Below are 19,464 nucleotides of genomic sequence, written 5' to 3' on the forward strand. Positions count from 1 at the left end.
GGGAAAACCTGAGCTGCACCAAAGCCCGGCGAGCGAAACACTCGGTTCCCTCCCTCTTCCCCACAGCAAGTTCGGGGCTGGGTTATGTCCCGTCCCCGCCTCTCTCCCAGCCCAAATTCCGCAGCCTGGCCCGCGCCGCACAGCGTGTGCTCCCCGCAGTCCGGGGCTCCGTCGGAGGGTGCGGGGGAGCCCCAGGTGGGGCGGGCGGGCGGCGGGGCCGGCCGGGGGCGGAGGCGGGCGGGACACCGAGGGACACCGCGGGACGGGACGGGACGGGACGGGGCGTCCCATTTCCCCTCCGCCGGAGCAGCTGCCGGGACGGGGCCGCGGCGCAGAGGTAGGTCGGGGGTCCGGGGGAGTACCCCGGAGGGGGATCGCGGGGCTGGGCTTCCATAGGCGTTATCCTGGGTGCTGTGTTACTCAAACCCAGGGCTTTTCTCGCCTTTTCATCTTTTTTTTTTTTTTTTTTTAAAAGGCCACATCATCTGCTTCGCGCAGCCCGGGGGGGAGGGGGTGAGGACGGTGCGCTGGGGAAAGAGCGATGAGGAGCAAGCAGCTCTCCGGGGCCGTGTGTCTGGGGCAGTGCGCCTGGCACCGGGGGTTCGGGGCACCCGAGCTGCACCCACACATTTCGAGCACCGCAGAATCCCAGCACGGTTTGACTGGAAGGGACTTTAAAGAGCGCCTCGTTCCAGCCATGGCAGGGACACCTTCCACTAGATCAGGTTGTTCCGAGCCCCGTCCAACCTGACGCTGAACGCTTCGAGGGATGGGGCATCCACAGCTTCTCTGGCAGCCCCCTGAGCCTCTTGTAACCAAAGCCACGCGTGATCGACGCCAGGGAGGGCCACGAGTGGGGGCTGCTGCCCGCCCGGAGAGGCAGCACTGCCCGCACCGCAGGCTGAGGGAGCCCAGGATGGCTGCGAGGAGCTCCCAGTGCACTCAGGGATGACAGCGGCTCTCGCCTAAACTCAAAACTGATCCTTGGGGCAGAGTCTCCGTGATCCCGGGGCCGACGGCAGCCGCGCGTGTGCAGACGGTGATGACGAGTGGGCTCCAGGCAGCAGCTTGCAAAATAGTTTCATTTTAACCCTGTTATCCAACATCCATATCAGTAGTTCTCCAGATCGCTCCCTTCAGGGAATGAACGCATTTACGCGTGGCTTCTGGCAGGAGGGTTTGATGGTGGTGGGAGTGAGATGAAGCTTCAGCTGCTCGTGTTTGCGGGGTGGTGGCTTTTGGTGTTTGTCCTTTACGTTTGAGGAAGGTCTCTGTAGCCTGCTGCGAGACCTTCTGGGAGACCGGCGGCAAAACTCTTCTTAGTCACCATTTCCGAAACAGCAACGTGCAATCCCTGCTACGGAAACTGCTCACCCTCGGTGTCAGGTTTCATCCAGTTTTCCTCTAAGTCTGCAGGTGCAAGCAGGGAAAATAGGTGCCACTCGTGTGACAGCATAGCTGTGTCTCTGCTGGGTGGATCAGGGAGCTCACAGGCTGTAACAAAAATTAGCCTCTCCTGCCTGACCCATAGCTGTCACTGCAATGGAAGGTTGGTATAAAGCTGACATAAAGCCAGTAACAGAAGGAAGTGGTTGTTTAATAATGTGATTCCTGCTTTGCACTCCTTAGCATCAACTGCATGAAGTGTGGTCTCATCTGCGTTAAGGAAATGGGGGTGGCTGTAGGTCAGTTGATTTCATGTCACCTCCACAAGTCCTGAGTTGCAGCTGGCCACAGAGCACAGGAGTGTTGAAATAATCCAGAAATATTTGGGGCACACCCCACAGCTCAGCTGCCCCCAGAGCTGCTGCTGCTGCTCTCACTGTAGATGCAGGGAGCACCTCAGAGCAGCCCCACTCCTGCCTGAGTCAGGCAGCATCTCAGCTGAGAGGAGCAGGTTGAGCTTTGTTAGGTTGGAGGGAATTTCATGAAGATGTAAGAGCCTGCTGAGGGTTGGGCCTAAAGAACTTCACTAGCAAAATGACCTCCAGGTCTTTCCCCTCTGCCATGGTGACACAGCAGAGCAGTTTCCAGTAAACTGCAGCTTTTCTGCAAACTCTACCTCCATCCGCAGTCCCTGCAGTTGCTCTGCAGCACACAGGATGTGGACAAGCCAGCATTGCCAAGGCAACCCCCTCTGTTTTGGTTTCCCCACACACAGGCTGGCAGCCTTTACCCCTCCAGCTCAGCCAGGCAAGCCCTGCATGCCAACGCTTTGCGGTGCCATTGCAAGGCGTCCCTCAAAAGGACCTTGTTTTCCACCCACGGCCTTCCATAACTCCACAGGAGTGGCAGATGCTCCCCACCCTTGCAAACCGGCTCCTTCGAGGCCAGTGTGGATTAAAGAACTTCATGCTGGACGCCCAACGTTGATTAAAACTTACACAAGTGGCATAAAGCCCCGCTGTGCAGAGCTGCCATCAGCTGGAGCCATCCATCCCTGGCCACAGGAGTTCCCAGGCAAGTTTCCATGTCAGCGTTCCCCTGGCTCTGCCAGCACTGGCTGCCCAAAAACAAAGAGCTTATTTAGGAGGGTGCTCCACAGCCCTCCCTGAGACACAGCCCTGTCTCTCAGTACCTCCCTGGCCCTGTTTTTTGGTCTGATATCTTGACCCAAAAAACAGCTGGTGTCCCAATGGCAGCTCCACGTGCTGTGGGCAAGCGGTTCACACCCATCCTGGACCACAGCATGGGAGCAGCTCTCCGTGTTGGTCCCTTCTCTAAGGGGAGATGGCACACCAAACTGAGCAGCAGCATGGATTTTCCTGAATGCAGCTCCTCATGGCGCACTCAAGTTTTCAGCTGGCAGTGGGTGGCCTTGGGTAACCCCTCTGCCCTTGGATTATGTCCAAAGACATCAGTTTTTCTACTTTCCCCTCCCCTCCCATTTTTTTAATAGGAAACTGAAGAACCCCATTATTTAGCACACAGACATCTTTTCATCTACAAAACAAAAAGCAATGCACACACTAGAAAGAAAAGGCATTTGAAAACCAGCTGCATGGCCATGCTGGAAGATGGCCCTGGGGTTTGGGTGCTGCTTGGTCAGGGTAGGAGCAGGTACCTCTACCTTCCCCTTCCAAGGGATACACATCTGGCTTGCCCATGTGGCCATATGTCCCCAGCTGGGCACTTCCCAGTAGCAATCAGCCAGGGCCTCTGCAGTGCATTCAGCTCCAGTTTAAAGTGGAAACATTTCAAAGGACTTTGCTTTTTTTGTTTTTTTCCCCTCCCTGTTCTGTTTTCCTCTGCAAACAATTAATTACAAGTTTAAAAGGAAGTTCCAGCCCTCCTTCGCTACCCAGAAGTTTAGAGGCAGTAAATACACAGCAGTTCAGTGCAGGAATAAAACTCTACATCCTGTTTTGTCTGAAATTAAGGCAGTTGTTGTTTGGGTGTTGTTTAGGGTTTTCACTTCTTTTTTGGAGTCAAGTGTATCAAAGGCATCCTGTATTCCTGCCTGGATAATGAGCTGTCAGGATATTTATGGATAAATGGCAAACCTGCATCACATGGGTGATTCAGGCTGAGGAAAAGCTGCTCTGTTTTTTTATGTTGCAGCTTAACCTTTACTACAGCTGCCCCAAAAAGAAGACCTAGGTGAAGATGAGGGTCAGGACAGGGAGCAGGCTTTAAGAAGTGGCTCTCACTTATCTCCTCTCTGAGCAAAAGCAGATCTGGGATGCTCCCAGCTGGCTCCAGGCAGGGGGTAGGAAGAGGGTGTATGGGATTTGAGTCTCTGAGTGGTAGCCTGCGATTTCTCAGGTGGGGATGTTGCTGATACTTCTGTCCTCTGTTGAGTAGTGGAATGAGGGAATGTGAGGAGCAGCCAGTTTTGATGCAGCAGACTGGACAAAAATCCAGCAATAATAATAAACTTCTCTCAGCCAAAGTTAAAACCACCTCCCAGGGCACTGCATTTCATTTGGTAAATCTCAAATGAGAATTTTTTAGAAAGGCACCCAGAGAAATCCATGTTCAAAAGAGAAACCACCAGCTAATTTGGGCCAGCTCAGCTGCGCACTCGTGCAAATTGAAACAATAAATCCACAGTGGTCAGTCTGTTTCTGAGGGGCACAGATAAACCCCTTATTTTCAACAGAATCTGAGCACTTGTGGAATCCCAAATCGAGAGCTTGGCATCTGTGCTGAGGCATTCAGCTCTTGAGGTCCTGACAGTCAGGTCTGAAAGCCAGCAGCCAGTGAAACAAGCCCCTGTACAGCTTTGTAGGTCCCAGAACAGCATTTTGGAAGGCAGTTCTTCCCGTGGGAGCTTCCTTTTTGGGGGCTGCCCAGGAGTTCCCGCCTCAGCAGCATCACCAGAGCTGTGGTTAGAGCTGGGTGGGACTGGTGGCTGCTTTTTTGGGCGAGGCTGGTGGCTTGTCTTCCGTTAGGAGTGGGTTGTAGTGGCACAGCGAGGCAGAAGGAAGCACGGCGGTGCTAGCTGGAGGATCCTAAAACACTCTGTACAAGAGAGCATCCCTTAGCAGGTGCCACACAAGGAATAAATGAGATGCAAAGCAAGGGAGGGCACTGCTGTAGGCAAGAAGGATTCAGCCAAAACCAGCCAGGGTCCCCTTCCTGTCCCTCCCTCAAGGTCCCTGAGCTCTGTGAGAGCTGCCAGAAGGAAAGGTAAGGAGTTGGTATCACAGGGGACAAATGGAGCAACCCCTCTAGGACACCTTTGGTGTTCAGGCTGTACCTCTCAAGTTTTTGTTACATGAAAGTGTTAGTTTTCCTTTTACTGTGCCTCAGTTTCCCCTCTTGGGCACATGGGGATTTAAGCATTCCCTCAAGAGGCTGCAGGGCTTGAATCCCAAAGGCTGGCAAAGATTCTGACGTAAAATGCTGAGCAAGGGTCAAATAGTGTGCTGGAGCCTGCTCCTGCCCCTGCCAGCTCCTCATCTGTACAGCCTCTAATCCAGTGACCCCTGTGTTGAAACAGAACTGCAGACTCACAGCACAAAGGCCCCTGCTCTACTCAGATGCTTTGCCTGGCCACAGGAGAGGAAGAAAGGTGTGAGCAGAGGCAGCAGCTCCCTGCTCCTGCAGGAAGGCTTCCCTGAGAGCCCTGGCACTCAGCAGCACCTCTCCCTCCCCGAGGGAAGAGGAAAACCTTACGTCAAGCCACAGAAATGCTTCTCAGCCCTACCCAAACCCTTGGAGCAATTCCCAGGTGAGGCACAGCAGCAGCAGCTCCTCCACCCCAGCCAACCCTTACCCTCCTCTGCTGCCGCCTCTGTGGCCAGCCCTGGGTACAGGGAAGCAGCTGTGGGTGCAGGGCTGCTCACTGGGGTCTGCCAGCTGAGCCCTGCCTGTGAGTCCCACTGACCATAGTCCCCATCCAAAATACAGGTGGCTTAGCCACAGCCCCACACCAAACCTGCTGGCAGTGCCCGGGGTGCCGGGGCAGCAAGAACAGACCCTGCCTCTGTGCTGCTCATCCCAGACCATGGACCTTGAGAAAGTCTGTCCAAAGACACCCCATCCCAGGACTGGGAATAAGGAGAGACCTGTGCCATGTGGAGTCCTGGCTCCTACAGCAGTCCTGTTCTCCACAATGGTCACTGGCCTAGATCAGGCAAGTCCCTTCCTAGACAGGAAAGCTTCTGCTGCAGACAGTATTTCCTCTGCTAAGAAACAAGCCCTACAAAGGGCTAATGAGAGCTCCATGCTGTGACTGCTCAGCCAGAGCTGATGTGTAAATCCAAAGGGGTAGGATTTGTGCTTAGCTAAATTCCAAGGCAAGTAGGGATGCCCAAAGCCCTCCTCAGCCATCTCCACCATCAAGAACAAACCCCAGGAGACAGGAGGCTGTTTCTCAGTTAAATACACCCAAAGGGACATAGCAGGCAGCATAGTCCATCCCCTATGGCTCCAGGCCCCCCCAAGGCAGGAGACATCTCACCCTGCTGAGGGTTGAGCTGTTCTGGCAGCTCCATGGAGAAAACTGCTGAGGGAGTAGGCACCTGATCCATGTGGTTTCTTGTCTCTGCAGGCACCATCCAAGGACTCTTGTGGAGCCCAACAGCTACTTACAGGAGCTGAGCATATCTCAAGGTACCTTTGAAGCAGAGGGAACAGCACAGGCAGTCTGCTCAGGAGCCGACATGCAGCAGAAGATCAGCTCTTTCTTTAATTCCATCTTGGAGCTCATCCGTACCAAGCATGAGGAAGGCATCTTCAACACCGTCTGCCTGGCCGTGCTGCTGGGTCTGCCCTTTGTTGTCCTCATCGCCTTCGTTTTCATCTGCTGCCACTGCTGCTTCTGCAGACAGAGGAGAGAAAGCACGAGGAAAGGTGGCCCCAGCAGCAATGGGCAGCTGCATGCTGAGAGGAACAAGAAGAAAAAGAAGAAGAAGAAGCAGGATGAAGAGGACCTGTGGATCTCGGCTCAGCCCAAGCTGCTCTTGCTGGACAAGAGACCCTCCTTGCCCATCTAGCAGACAAGAGGGCGTTCAGGTCCTCTCCTCTGAGATGCCATCACTCCTTTCACCTGTGCACCAGGAGGGGCCAGGAGATACCAAAGCTGCTGCCACTTTATGGTGACTTTCGACAGAGGCTGAGCCCAGCGTGTTTGAAGGGCCAACAGAAAACAAGGCAGTCGGGCACAGGTTGTGCAAGCCTCTTCTCCCGCACCATGACAGCGTGTCCCGGGGCAGAGACCCCTGCAAAGGACAGGTGAGCACACAGGGGTGACCTGCCAGCGGGTCCTCCGTACCTCCTGCCACGAGCACAGCGCACACACCGGGCTGGCACACAGGCTCTCCCTCTGCACTCCCTCTGTGACCCAGACAAGGGTGCACAGGACAAGGTGCACCCAGAGACCAAGCCACCTGCACACTCCTCCTGCCCAACACAGACAGCTGCGAGTGAAGCAGGCACAGACACGCCTCGCTTGCTTGCCCTGCCGTGGAGATGGCACAGCTTCGTTGTCTAGGCTCCGTCCAAACCCAACTCGCTTGGGAGACACAAAGAAAGCACAGTTACCCCACAGCTCAAAGATGTGCCATCTCCCAGGCCACCAAACCAAAGTCACTTGCAAGCTAGATGCCCTCAGCCCAACCTTAGTGACCTCAGACACCATCCTAAGGCAGCACAGCAGAAGGATGCCTTGCCACCTAGGCTAGAGGCAGGAAGGAGAGAGGAGGCTGCCAAACCAGCCCTTTTGCACCAGCACTTAAGAAAACCCCTTCCTTGAAAGACTGTTTTATACAAACTTGCCTTTGAAGAGCCCACCATGCTACTGCAAGAGCAGAAACACAACCTGAGGCTGTGTAAAAGCTTTGCTGCGGGCATTAGAGTTATTTATTGAATGACTACTGAAGAAGAGCAGGACCAAAGGCCCCTCTGGAGAGGGGCCAGGCACACTGAAGCGGTATTGAAGCAGCAGACATGGTTTCCTGGCACGCTCAGCCATCACCTCTCCCTGCAGCCCTTGTGCCATGTGTGAGACACACACAGACCCTTGAGCTTGTGCTGCCCCAGCTGATGCCAGCTCTGTGTGCTGCACTGAAGGTTTCTGTATGGCTGTCAGGCTGACCAGCTCTGGGATTTTGAATGTGCTGTAGAAGCAAAGTAAATTCCATGTCCACAGTCATCCCTTACACAGGGATACATCATACAGCCGAACTATGCACCCCTATCCATCCTCATGGTACTTGGAAAGACAGCTCAGCTGGGCACAGCAGCTAACAGGACCACACAGCTCTCATCCCTGCTCTCTTTCCCTGCTGCCCTGCCCTGGCTTGTGTTCCCACCCCATATCCCTTGAGCTGGGAGTCTCCTCTGCTCCCCACTCTCTGCCCCAGCAGGCTCTGTCTCCCCCATCTCTTTTTCCATTGAGGGATGCACATGTGTGATGAGAAGCCTCATCACATCTGGTTTTTACCCTGTCTGTACACTGGATGTCTTCCTTCCGTTTTCTTCCAGTTCTTAAGCTGCTGCAGCAGACCAGAGCTGCCAGCCAGAGCCAGGCATCTGGGGAACAAGCAGCCAAACCCACATGGGCAAGCCTGGACGGAGCTGCCGGGCACAGCTGCTTCCAGCCCAGGCAAGGGTGATGCCACCTTCCCCTGGCTTGGAGGACAAAGCCACGGGCTGGAAGCAGCTGCTTGTGCCACCCGGTCCCAGCACAGCCTGTTCTGTGTGATGCAGGCAGGGCTGCGATGGTCACATCGTGTCACGGGGTTTGGCTGCGTGTGGCTGTGCTGGGAACAACCCTGAGGCCGGGCTCCTCCTCACACAGCCCTTTAATTCACCCCATATGTGCCTTATTTTCCAGTTTGCTTCGTCACCACTGAAATTACTGACTCCCTTCTCCAAAACAGGAAGCAACATATAATGGTGTAAAAATTAGGATTTGCCACATGTCATGCTAGGGAAATGCAGAAATAGCTCTGATCTCTGTCCCAAGCTCCCAGTCTAGCCAGGATCCTGGAGAACTAGCACTGCACTTGCATTATTCCTTCTTCCTTCCCCCATCCAAGTCCTTTTCTCAGCCCTTCTGCCTCCACACTCACCAGGTTGCCACAGCAGCCCATGCAGGTGCTGCTGCTGTGATCTAGAGGCATGAGCAGCCCTGGAGGCAGGGTGGTGCTGCCTGGAGGAATAAAAAAAAAAAAAAAAAAAATCAGAGTAAAGGGAAACACGATGGGTGGCCAGAGGCTCAGCCAAACAAGCAGGGGCACAGAGGCAGCAAGCACCATCAGAGTACAGCCTACCTGGTGTGGAGGTGCCAGGCTCTGGAGGGCTTCTTGCAGGAAGGCTTTTCTCCAGAAAGCACAGCAAGCAACTCTGCAGGTGACAGCAACCAATTCCTACAAGAACCAGAGAACTGCCAGGAAAATGTGAGCATTGTATCACACACATCTCCAGATCCAGGCTTTGGGGAGTTCACAGCTAGGTCTGAATTTCAAGAGCTCCCCAAAATCATCATTCAAACCACCCCTGGGTTGGGCAGGGAGGGACCAGGATACAACCTTGCCCTGATTCATCCAACCAGTGGATGGTCTGAGCCTCCACACTCCCTAGGGCATGGGGGTTGGTGTCTGCTCTTTGAGCCAAACCATGCACTGAATTGGAGGAAAAAGCAAAAGAGCAGCAACAGCCTGAGGTGAACGAGAAGCTGTCGCCCACCAGCTGGGCAGCAGCAACCCTGCAGCACCCATGTTACCAAGGGAGCAGAGATGCACAGTACAGAAACTCCACTGCATGGTGCCTGCTCTCCAGACACCTCAGCCCTGCCTCCCACGACTGCATTTCAGTATCAGCCTTCAATTTTCCTGAACAAGTCCATGCAACAGGGAACGACAACAAAACAAATTTTGTGCAATTTTTTTTAAACCAGAAATAAATGACTCTTAAACTGCAAACAAACACTGTCTCAATCTCTCAGTCATGTGTTTATTTTCCTGGGGAAATCTTTCTTGTACCTGTGACCTGGCCCTAGATAAGAGAGGGGAGAGCTCAGCAGGCGGAGGCTGTATAGTCTCTGCCGGCAGCCAGCTGTGCAGCTTAGAGATGTTTTCTTAAAGAAACAGCTTAACTTAATCAAGTTAATGGGCTTGCTTTGTTAATGAGCACAGCCAAGCTCCTCTACCCAAGGGCAAGAAGTAGTGGGAAGAAGAAAAGATGTGTTTGTGCTGTGGGAGGTGGGCTGCAGGTTTGTTTCTTCTTAGATCAGCAGCATGGAGTAGTTAACTCCAGTTGGTTTTGATCAGACAAGTATTTCTTGGTGTCTGCAGCTTGCCGGGCAGAGCCTTTCCAAATCCTACATCAGGAGGCTCTGCCTTCGTGAGGGCAAAAAATAAAAACCTGCTTCTCAGCCTGATGGGGCACCAAGCTGTCCCTTGCTCACAGAGCTGAGGCTCCAGAAGAAACTGGTGGAAGAGGTGTACAGGACTGCAGCAATGAGCAGCTAGAAATGGCAGAAGCCCACTTTCTGGAGAAGAAAGGAGCAGTGCACACCTTGCTTCTCTCCAGGTGTCAGACACTGGATTCAGGGCAAGGTGTTCATGAGTAGCCTGGGCTGCAAGGGGAAAGGATAGTTCCAGGGTCCTAGGTTAGAAATATGCAGAGATGAAGTTCAGCATCCTGGAGCAGTCTAAAGATTGAAGGGAAGCAAAAATGCCCATTAAATCCCTCTATGACGGAAGAATTGGATCTTCACTGACCATTCCACTATTTATTCAGCCAACAAAGCATAGGGCAGTGACCAAAAGTAACAGCACTGCTTTCCAAGCAAGTGTCCAGTGCAGTAAGACACCTCAGTCTTCTCTCCAAATCACACCATACAGAAACACAGTCTCTTTGGGAAGAGGCATCCTCTCCCTCCTCCTGGGTAAGTACAGCACCATTTCCCTGGGCTCCCAGACACAGCAGATAAATCACAACAGGTGGGTCCTGGCTGGTAGGACCCAGCCACAGGACAGTCCTCACCAACACAGTGATGCCTCAGCAGTGAGGGTCCTTCTGGGATTCAAATTCTGCCCCTGGGTGTGCAGCAAATCGGTATATAAACTTTTCAGTGATCTCAGAGCAAGGCAGAGGTTTTGAAACTCTACTGGCCCTCCAGCATCACTGTTACAGGGCCACATATTACAGCAAAACAAGGGTAGTAAAGGGATATGACATTTTTATGGGACTATCCCAACTATCCTGAGCCTCAAAACCAGAACAGCCAGTTCCTCAAGGCAAACAAACGGCATCATCTGAGCAGTCCCAGCCTCCCAGGCTGCAGCACAGACTCTGGTTAACCCCAAAAAGGTCCTTCCCCAGAGGCCAGCTGGGAAGTGTCTCTTGCATGAAGAGACAATGCCATCCTGTGGCTCTTCGGGAATACTGACTTTCTGCAATGGTTTTCCAGCAGCTGTCACTTTGCCCTTCCTGGTGAGAGAGAGGTGCATCAAGAGTGACAGATAAACCCTCTTCAGACACTGCAAATAAAGTGCCTCATTTGCTTTTAGCTCAAAACCAAAGCTTGTACCGCTTAAGAGAATATTCCCTGTTCCCAGGGGGGATTCAGCTTTAGGATGGGATTATATATTGCTGCTGCACAGGGAAACGTCACAGGGACCAATCATAGCTGCTGTGTTTTAGAGAGCATACGCTTTTAGAGTGGCTGTGTGTGAGACTAGTCCTCCTCTCTCTCTCAGTCACCTTCCTCATGACTTCACTGTGCCCTTTAGTTGAACAACAAAGTGAAATCTGTCCTTGCCTACAGACAAGTGGGCAACAGGGAGAAAGCACTTCACAGTAAAGAGCCCTCATCGCTTTCCCACATCCTTCTCTCATGCTCTTAGAACAGAGCCTACAAAACACTTCAAGTGCCATTTTCCTTTCTCCTCCTCTCACCATTAGTCTCCTCCTTCCCCCAAACCAGGGCTTGGGTATCCTAACACAGCTCAGACAAGTCTTAGCCCACCTGCCTGAGAGGCACAGCCCTGAAAGTATGATGAAGAATTTAGTCCTCACCTTTGAGAGACAACTCTCTGGCTTGCTCTGCTCAGCCAGGTCCTAGCAAGCACAGATCAATGAGGTGCTTCACGGAGTTAAGGCACAAAGAGAGCACAACTCCCATCCCCGTTTTGGAGCAGACCCCAAAGACCTAATCTGCACAGTCCCACTGCAGGCCTGGGTAATGCTTCCACTTTGTGCAAAATGCTTAAACAGGAAGGAAAGTAATTCTACCACCCAAAGCAAAGAAGACAGAAATACTTTAAGACCTCCTTTATTTGCGATTTTATTACTTTCTCCAAAGTCTGGGAAGGATTCTGTAAAATGCATTACTCTGCTCAGCACTGGGATAGAGAAGGCCATTAAGACATGGGACAACCATGTCCCATTGTGTTCAGACAAGGAAGCCTTTAAGCAAGTGGCATTTGGTGAGCTCATACTTCTTCCCTAGCTGGAGCTGGTGGCCCAGAATTTTAATATCCTCACAGGGAAAGAAAATAAACCTCACCTTTATGGCTGTGAGTAAAAAGAAAAAATTAAAGCAGTCAGGTGTGAAACCATGCACTGGAGCACAAGGGAAAGCATGCAGGATCAGTTTAAGTCCAACAGATGCTCATTTTAGAGGTGGATGACAAGTGTTATCATTTCAGCATCACTACCTGCCACACTGCTGAGGAAAAAACATAAGGCAGCAGATGGAACAGTCACATAGAGCATTTTGTTAGTTGTTTGTAAGCAAGCAGTACAGAGAGGCAGGTTTGGGATGCTGAGCAGAGCCTGGAGGAGAGCGGGCCTTACACTCACCCCGTTCTGGGCCTCACCCTGCAGTGTGAACATCAATTTACTGCACATCTCCTTCAGTTCTTCTCTGGGCTGGGAAACATGACACAAGCAAAACAGCAAGATTTTAACCTGCAGAGATGTGGTATTGGAGTCTGAGGAGCCTGGTCTACAGAACTCACACGGGTTAATGAGCCTTGCCAGCAGACTGGCAGCATTTCCCCAAACCCAGTTCTGCAGGAAGAATAGGGAATGTGCCCAAATAATGAGGAGAACTGCAGACCAAAACAGGGAGAGGCAACAGTCTCAAAAAGGTTCCCTCTGATGTAAGTGAGGGGGCTATTATTTGTTAGTAGGTTTGAATTTATTTTTGGAAGTCTGAAGTGGATAGCACCAGAGAAAGACAGAATTAAGAGGAGTCTGCAGCACAGGTTTCAGAAAGAACAGCATGTGTTAAGGCTTGTTTTACATGAAGTTCATAGAAGTTGCATGTATTGGATCAAGCAGGTCCTTGTCATGCTTAGCCAACCAGAGTATCTACAGGCAGGATGCCCCTACAAGCGCCTCCTAGTCTCTGGAACATCACCCATCAGGAGCTCCAAAGGCTGGTAGCAGGTTGGGCTGCAGATCCAGATGTCCCTGGGTGCACGTTGTCAGCTATTGTCTCCTTTGTACTGGAGCAAGCTGTCTGAATCAAAGTTTATGAAGAAATAGTGAATCATTATCTTTGGGTATTGTTCTGCAGAGAGTTCTATTTAAGCCCTGATCTTCTTCCTCTCCCATGATAAAGACCTCTTCTTCCTCCCCAGGACTGGCTTCTTCCTGGAAGACTGAGGACAGATCTTCATCTCTGTGAAAGGGATGGAGAATTCATGTCCTTTCCATGGCTCCCAGTTCACATCCTGGGAAAAGACCAAGGAATTTCTCTTACTAAAAGTGCCCAGACCAGGTGCTAGGAGCCTACAACTGCCTGCCTCAAATACCATTTAACCCTCCAATAAACAGAGACTTCAATTATAATCAGGATTTCAGACACTCTTCATACAGATCAAACCTCTATCCAGCTTGGAAAACAACAAGACTGAGCCATCTTCAATCCCAGATAAAGCCTGTACAGTGAGATGTACCCCAAGGTGTGCACTGAAAACCAAGGGAAAGGCTACATCAGACAGTGAGCAAGCACCCCAGTGTGGCTCCCAGTGAGTGTTCCTTTAGGTGCTCCCCTCAGAGATCAAGACAGCTCCACCTCAAGTATCTCTGCCCACAAGAAGCAGGGAGCCATGAGCTCAGGTCCCCTGGATCCAGGGAGGAGAGAGTAAGAGCTGTAAGTTTTCTTAGACATCATTTTGCTTTCTAATGAAATGAGTCAGAGGGCAATCCCTCCTGCTCCAAGGGAAGACACTCCCTCCATGTGTTTTCTCCAGGCTATGAAGGGATCATCAGCACCCCAGCTCTGCTGCTCACCTCACTGTGCTTGCTCTCCTCGTGCTCCCCGCTGAGGTTGGCCAGATGGCAGCTCCTGCAGCACCATGCACTCGGTGTGTCAGGGCACGGCTGCTGAGAGCCACATCATCGTCCCTGGGCCATGCTGTGAACTTGCAGCCATTGGGGTAGGTCACTGCATCCCTACAGGAAGGGATCAAAGACACGGACAGCAGTAAGTTACTGCAGCTGCTCAGCCTGAGGGCTTCTCCACCCTTCACGTGGGACACAGCAGGCCTGGCAGGGGAAAAGGCACAGCACAGCATAGGTCTGGACACGAATCTCCAAAGCACTGCTATTAGAGGGCATGTCCAAGGGCTGGATCCTCCCAGCTGAAGATCTAAACCCTACGGCAAGAGGGTATTAAAGGATAAATGGACACAACAGCAGTAGTAAGGATGTACCAGTGGCAGAAACCAGCACTGCTGTTGAGCAAACTGCCATCTGAATAAAAGACACTTTTTTTGCACTCTCAGCTGGGAAGTTGCTGCCCTATCAGCACAGATTACCTCATGGAAACTTTCCAGCTTGCCTTTTCAGCTGGCACTTCCGTGGGTCACAGAGCCCCCTCTTCCCCATGAACAAGCAACTCTTTCTCCTGTCTTCAGCATGAGACAGGCCCATGGGTGCACTCTCCTCAGTCTCCCTAGGAAGACTTTTCTCCTCAAAGAGAACCACATCTGATCCAACCTGACCTAAGGAGCTCCCACTCTGCTGGCAAAACAAACACCCAGGTCCCAGCATTTGCTTCCCTGTGCAGAGACAGCACCAGGACAAGGCCCTCCTCACCAGCATTGCCTCTGTAATTCCCCACTGATGGCCTGTATCTGTCCCTGCTTGAGGCAACCTGGAAGAAGTCACAGAGAGCACAGACAGATTGGCTGGCTGTCCACAAATGCACACAGAGCTTGCAGCAGATGGAGCTGCTGCTCCTGAGGTTGTGCAGCTTGTCAAGACCTAGAAATAAAAAACAATTACTTTTTAAAGGGGGAAGCCTGTTCACCTTTGCAGTCTTAGACTCTCACCCCATGGCCATTTTGGTTAAATCATCTATTTCCTGTCTCCTCCTTCCCTGCTTGAGGCTTCAGGACAATTTGCCAAGTTTATGCTGTCTTATCTCAGTTTCTTGCAAGAGACAGAAATATGAGAAAAAACAAACAACCTTAACTAACACAAGTCTGGCTGTACTGCAACATTATTTTTCCCAGAACATTTAAAGGCTCTTACTCCAAAAACTTTGCCCTATTTAATGCTGGATTCTCTGATTCACACACTGCTCACTAGCAGAACAAGACAGACAAAAAATGACTGAGTACACCAAGTTTTGTGTAGTCTCCTGGTCTTTGCATTTTCACAAATAAAACTTATCTCCCCTCCCACGGGAACACACAAGTCTGAAATAAACAGAGCCCAGAGTTTGGCTTGCCTGGGACTGCTCCGAAGCCCAAAGATGTCAGTGGAAATACTTAGTGGGCCTTTAGAGATCCCTCAGTGCTTCACTGGCATTACTAGGGAAGACACACAAGCTGACAACTCAAGACTGCACACTCAGGGGATTGGATACTTCAGCATTTAAGTGCTTTTACAAAGCCAATCTTTAGCCCTTCACTAGTCACACCCATGTACTGTACCAAGCCAAAATTCCCCAGTGGGATCTCCAAAACCTTCCATGTAATTTTTCCAGCCTTGGTAGAAATCCACCTTGCCAGTGCTCCACCTCTGAAACACCTGCAAAGCAAGGATTGCAGAGTGAGCGCTCCTGAGAGGATGAGGAGAGACCAGGAGGATGGGCAGGAGAAATGCTCATCACGGCAAAAATGCAGACAAAAAGGTGAAGCGCTCAGGAACAGACAGCCCTACCTGATCATAGAATCATTAAGGTTGGAAAAGACCTCCGAGATCATTGAGTGCAAATTTTATGATAGTAAACTTCACCTGAGCGTGGTACACACAGGAATCCATTCCCATTTTCTGGCTGCACACAAGCACTGGGGCAAATACGTAGTTGTACAGATCTTGCAGTTTGTTTCCCACAAATCTGAGCATGATCTAAACACTTAGACAAACAAGCTTAGAGACAAGATCCATGAGGCCTTTGAGTTTCTAAACTTCACCAAGATCAGAGGGGCTTGGCAGTAACACATGACTATTTATTTCACTGGAGAAAATCACCTATCCCTGAAAGGTATAAAAAGGTAGTTATTTTTCTCTGGTTGTTGAGGGAGATTGCTATCAGAGAACCTCAGACTCACTCCTCCACATTCACACATACTCCCCACCTCAAAGCATCCACGCTTCTGCCTTCAGACTCCTTTGAGTCACTCAACACTTCCTGTGTGGCCAGAGCTGAGGTGCATGCTCACAGCACTAGCAATGAAAACACTAAGAGGCATCAGCTGAAACGCATTAACATACACCTAACCCTGGACTCTGGGTACATCACCATCCATTACCCTCCCTAAAACATGCTACTCCATTCAGCAAGGAGCTGAAACACAGGAGTGCAGCAGAGCAAAAGGAACCTCAACTAACATCTGTGTCAAGTCCACGTGATTAGATTCATCAAAAAGCAGGAAGAGGAGCTCACTCACTGTCCCCCTGCCTCCGTCAGTGCTCATGTCACAGCACACCTGCAGTGGCCTGCTGCCATCCCTGTTCAGGTAAATGCTGTACATGCTGCTGGAGGCACTTCTATTCTGCTGCACCTGGCTGCAGTCCATGGGATACTGGTAGAGGAAGCTCATTGTGTGAGCAGAGCAGGGAAAACTGTCCATCAGCAAAGCAGGAGGAGGCACTTCACCTTAGGAAGGTCCTATGGACAATGGGTACTGGAAGAGAAGCAGAGAAAGCAGCAGCCCCTGCTGTGCACTCATACAGGGCCCAGCTGCATCTGCAGGTAGCAGCTCTTGGCCTTCCCCACTGCCTGGGAGCTGGCACACAGATAGGGTCCCCCAAGGCTACAAGAGATTCAACCACAGAATCCTAGAATGGTTTGGGTTGGAAGGGACCTTAAAGCTCATCTGGTTCCAACTCCCTGCCATGGCAGGGATGCCACTCACTACATCAGGCTGCTCAGGGCCCCATCCAGCCTGGCCTTGAACACTTCGAGTGATGGGGGAGCCACAGTCTCTGTGGGCAACCTGTGCCAATGCCTCACCACCCTCTGAGTAAGGAATTTCTTCCTGATCTCAAATCTAAGCCTGCCCTCTGTCAGCTTAAAACCATTGCCCCTTGTCCTGCCACTGCCTGCCCTTAAAAAAAGAGCCAGCCTTGGCTTGCAGTAAGAGCAGGAAGAGGAGACCTTGTTTGTAAAGGTGGGAGTGGCAGAAAAAAGGGACTTTAGTTTCTCTGCATTTCACAATTAATCCACAATTGGCAACCCCTGTGGGCATTGGCACAGTACGAGAGGCTCCCACAGCATGCTGGCATGAAATGTTTGATTTGCTGCCAGTCTGGTGTGTGTTTCCTGACCTCTGAACAACCTGGGCAGCTACCCAAGGCCCTAAGATCATTTACACTGCTGTGCCCTGCCATTACTAGGATGTGCAGAAAGATCTCCTGCATTATCATCCTCTCTCCTGCCCACTGGCAGCTCATGAGCAGGTTTTGTCCTGCACTTGGCTAGCAAGGCTTGCCAGCACAGGTGACCAGCGTGGGCAATCTCCACTCACACTGTCACACTGTGTTCCCAAGCCTCCAGGTGGTGTGGCTTAGCACGGACACCCAGCCAGGAGCAGCACCACTGATTTGCTAAATGACTGGCTTATGATCACAGTTTCCCTGTGCATCTGTAGGACACAAACTCTGTCTTTGATCTCTACTGTGATGAGCAACAGCTGCAGAGCACAGGGGAAAAATGCAACAATCCAAGGCCAGTTCCTACCTGTTGAGAAGCTATGCTCTGTCTTTCTGCTCTGGTGATCTCCCTTGTAGGGAGACAGTGTACCTCACTCCTTGTGCCAGCCCTTCCAGCACTAACAGTTGTTTGCTGGGACCCAGATATACTTTCTGCCAAGTGACAAAAGCTGAACCCAGCTCAGAAGAGCATTTAGCTTTTCTGGACCACTGTGCCTCAAACCCCAGATGCATTTACAGGCTTTTCTTGTAAGGTTCAGAGAGGCAAATTCACCCTGTATCCTTGAAATGTGAAGTCCATCTCCTCAGAAGGAAGACTGGGGGTAAGGTCTCAAGAAACACTCCTAGGACACTGAGGACACCCTGTCCCTGGTGAGTGCTGCCCTTCCAGGTAATAACAACTTAGAACAAGTGAAGAGGTGACCATGTTTTCTGCTCCTGAAGATCTGTTGGGAAGAGGACTCTACTGTCACAAAGTCCCTCCACAGCTTCTACTCATGACAGCAGCACACTGCCTTCCTTGAGCTCTCCTTCCCTGGGTCACAGCATAGATTCCCACTCAAAATTGTATTTCTGTGGTCCACATACCCACAAGGACCAACTGTCAGAGCCCATAATCACAAGGGTAATTTCAGTGGGGTCTACGGGCCTGAGGAATTCACTGTACCTTGCTTGTCCCATCTTCACCCTGGTAGGTCAGAGAATAGTGATCAACCTGTGGTGCAGCAGGAGTAGGATGAGTCACACCTGATACATAGAGGTTCTTGGGAGGATCAATCTCTATTCATAAAGAAAAGTCAAGTCCCATCTGTTATGGATCTAGTAAAAGCATTAGACAAGCCCTGCCTCAGCTTCAGATTTTTTGGCAGCAGCTTAAATTCAGGTGACCCACACCTAAACCACCCTGGCTCACAAGTTCTTTAAAACTTCAAATCAGGTCTATTGTAAAATGAGTTATTTATTGAATAGACAGAAGATTAACAGACAAAAGGCCTTAAACAGAGTTACTTACTACACATTAGAACTACTAGCAGATTTACATAAAACAGTGCACAACACAAAAGTACCTATATTATAGCTAGCAAAGAAATAGTACAGGTTAGGAGTCAATGTAGTTTACCACCAATTGATGATAGGGTACACATATTCCTTTTACCCAACTGCCAGAAGAGTACCTCAGGGCCAGCATTCCAAACCTTGAGGAGAGGTCCCCACACATTTCCAGGGAAAACAGAAGACGACTTCTTTGTCAAAGTTCTGCGTAGCTTTTATAGTTTGTAAAGTGAAGTGTGTGTCAGTCATATTTCAAGGCTTATCTCCATTCAATCTGCTCTTAAGGCAGGATATTTATTGTCAGCTGGGAATTCACCTCTCTGACCCAGAGATAACTCACTACAGGACAGATGTCTGGCTTGGGTAATCTCACCAATGGGCAGATTCCTGTGAGGGGGGAAGACGCCCTGAGCTATGGCACTGGCTGATAGAACAGATAAGCTCTTCTGTGGCAGAGGGGAAGTCCTGCTACACCACTGCATAAACCAAAGACACAAACTGCAGTGCAGGTCTTGGGCTGAACTGCAGTTGCCTGAAAGCCAGCCAGCGGCCTTCACAGCTAGCAAGCAGTGGAAGCCTAGACCAAACACTGCAAGCCCTTTACAGATCTGGTTTGGGATGTTCTGTGAGTCTGACAATTGGCTCAAGTGTGCAGTGTTCAGGAGCTCATTGCATGTCTGCCTGAGGAGTCTCCATCAGGCTCATCTCTGAGGAGCCCTCATGGATAGACAGGTTTAGGCTCTATGCCTCAGTCCCAGAGCACAGTTCTAATGTGGCCTGCTGAGAGCCCCTACCTTTGTTCCCCCACTGCAGAGAAGAATTACTTCACAGGCTTTG

At 51.1% G+C, this 19,464-nt stretch overlaps 2 protein-coding genes across 2 annotated transcripts in view; one reads left to right on the top strand and one right to left on the bottom strand.

Moving 5' to 3' along the window:
* The first annotated feature begins 260 nt into the window (after positions 1-260).
* On the top strand, positions 261-8,641 carry KIAA0040. Its single transcript, XM_082287189.1, has 2 exons — positions 261-337; positions 5,999-8,641. Exon 2 carries the CDS (start codon positions 6,111-6,113, stop codon positions 6,441-6,443), a length of 333 nt encoding a protein of 110 aa, XP_082143315.1. The 5' UTR covers positions 261-337; positions 5,999-6,110; the 3' UTR covers positions 6,444-8,641.
* Positions 8,642-12,992: 4,351 nt separating this feature from the next.
* Positions 12,993-19,464, bottom strand: part of TNN (tenascin N) — a gene marked incomplete at its 3' end in the record, with an annotated part of 39,738 nt that continues 33,266 nt past the window's right edge. The window contains 9 exon segments of the mRNA XM_082286966.1: positions 12,993-13,139; positions 13,702-13,775; positions 13,778-13,855; positions 14,500-14,676; positions 15,351-15,447; positions 16,311-16,519; positions 17,603-17,651; positions 17,653-17,727; positions 18,242-18,354. Of these exon segments, the coding sequence (XP_082143092.1) occupies positions 12,993-13,139; positions 13,702-13,775; positions 13,778-13,855; positions 14,500-14,676; positions 15,351-15,447; positions 16,311-16,519; positions 17,603-17,651; positions 17,653-17,727; positions 18,242-18,354 (1,019 nt within the window).

This window comes from Coloeus monedula, assembly GCF_965178545.1.
Source record: "Coloeus monedula genome assembly, chromosome: 9".
Classification (NCBI taxonomy): Eukaryota; Metazoa; Chordata; class Aves; order Passeriformes; family Corvidae; genus Coloeus; species Coloeus monedula.

Excerpts from the sequence above, each read along its gene's own strand:
- KIAA0040 (XM_082287189.1), top strand. The coding sequence starts at position 6,111 with ATGCAGCAGAAGATCAGCTCTTTCTTTAATTCCATCTTGGAGCTCATC.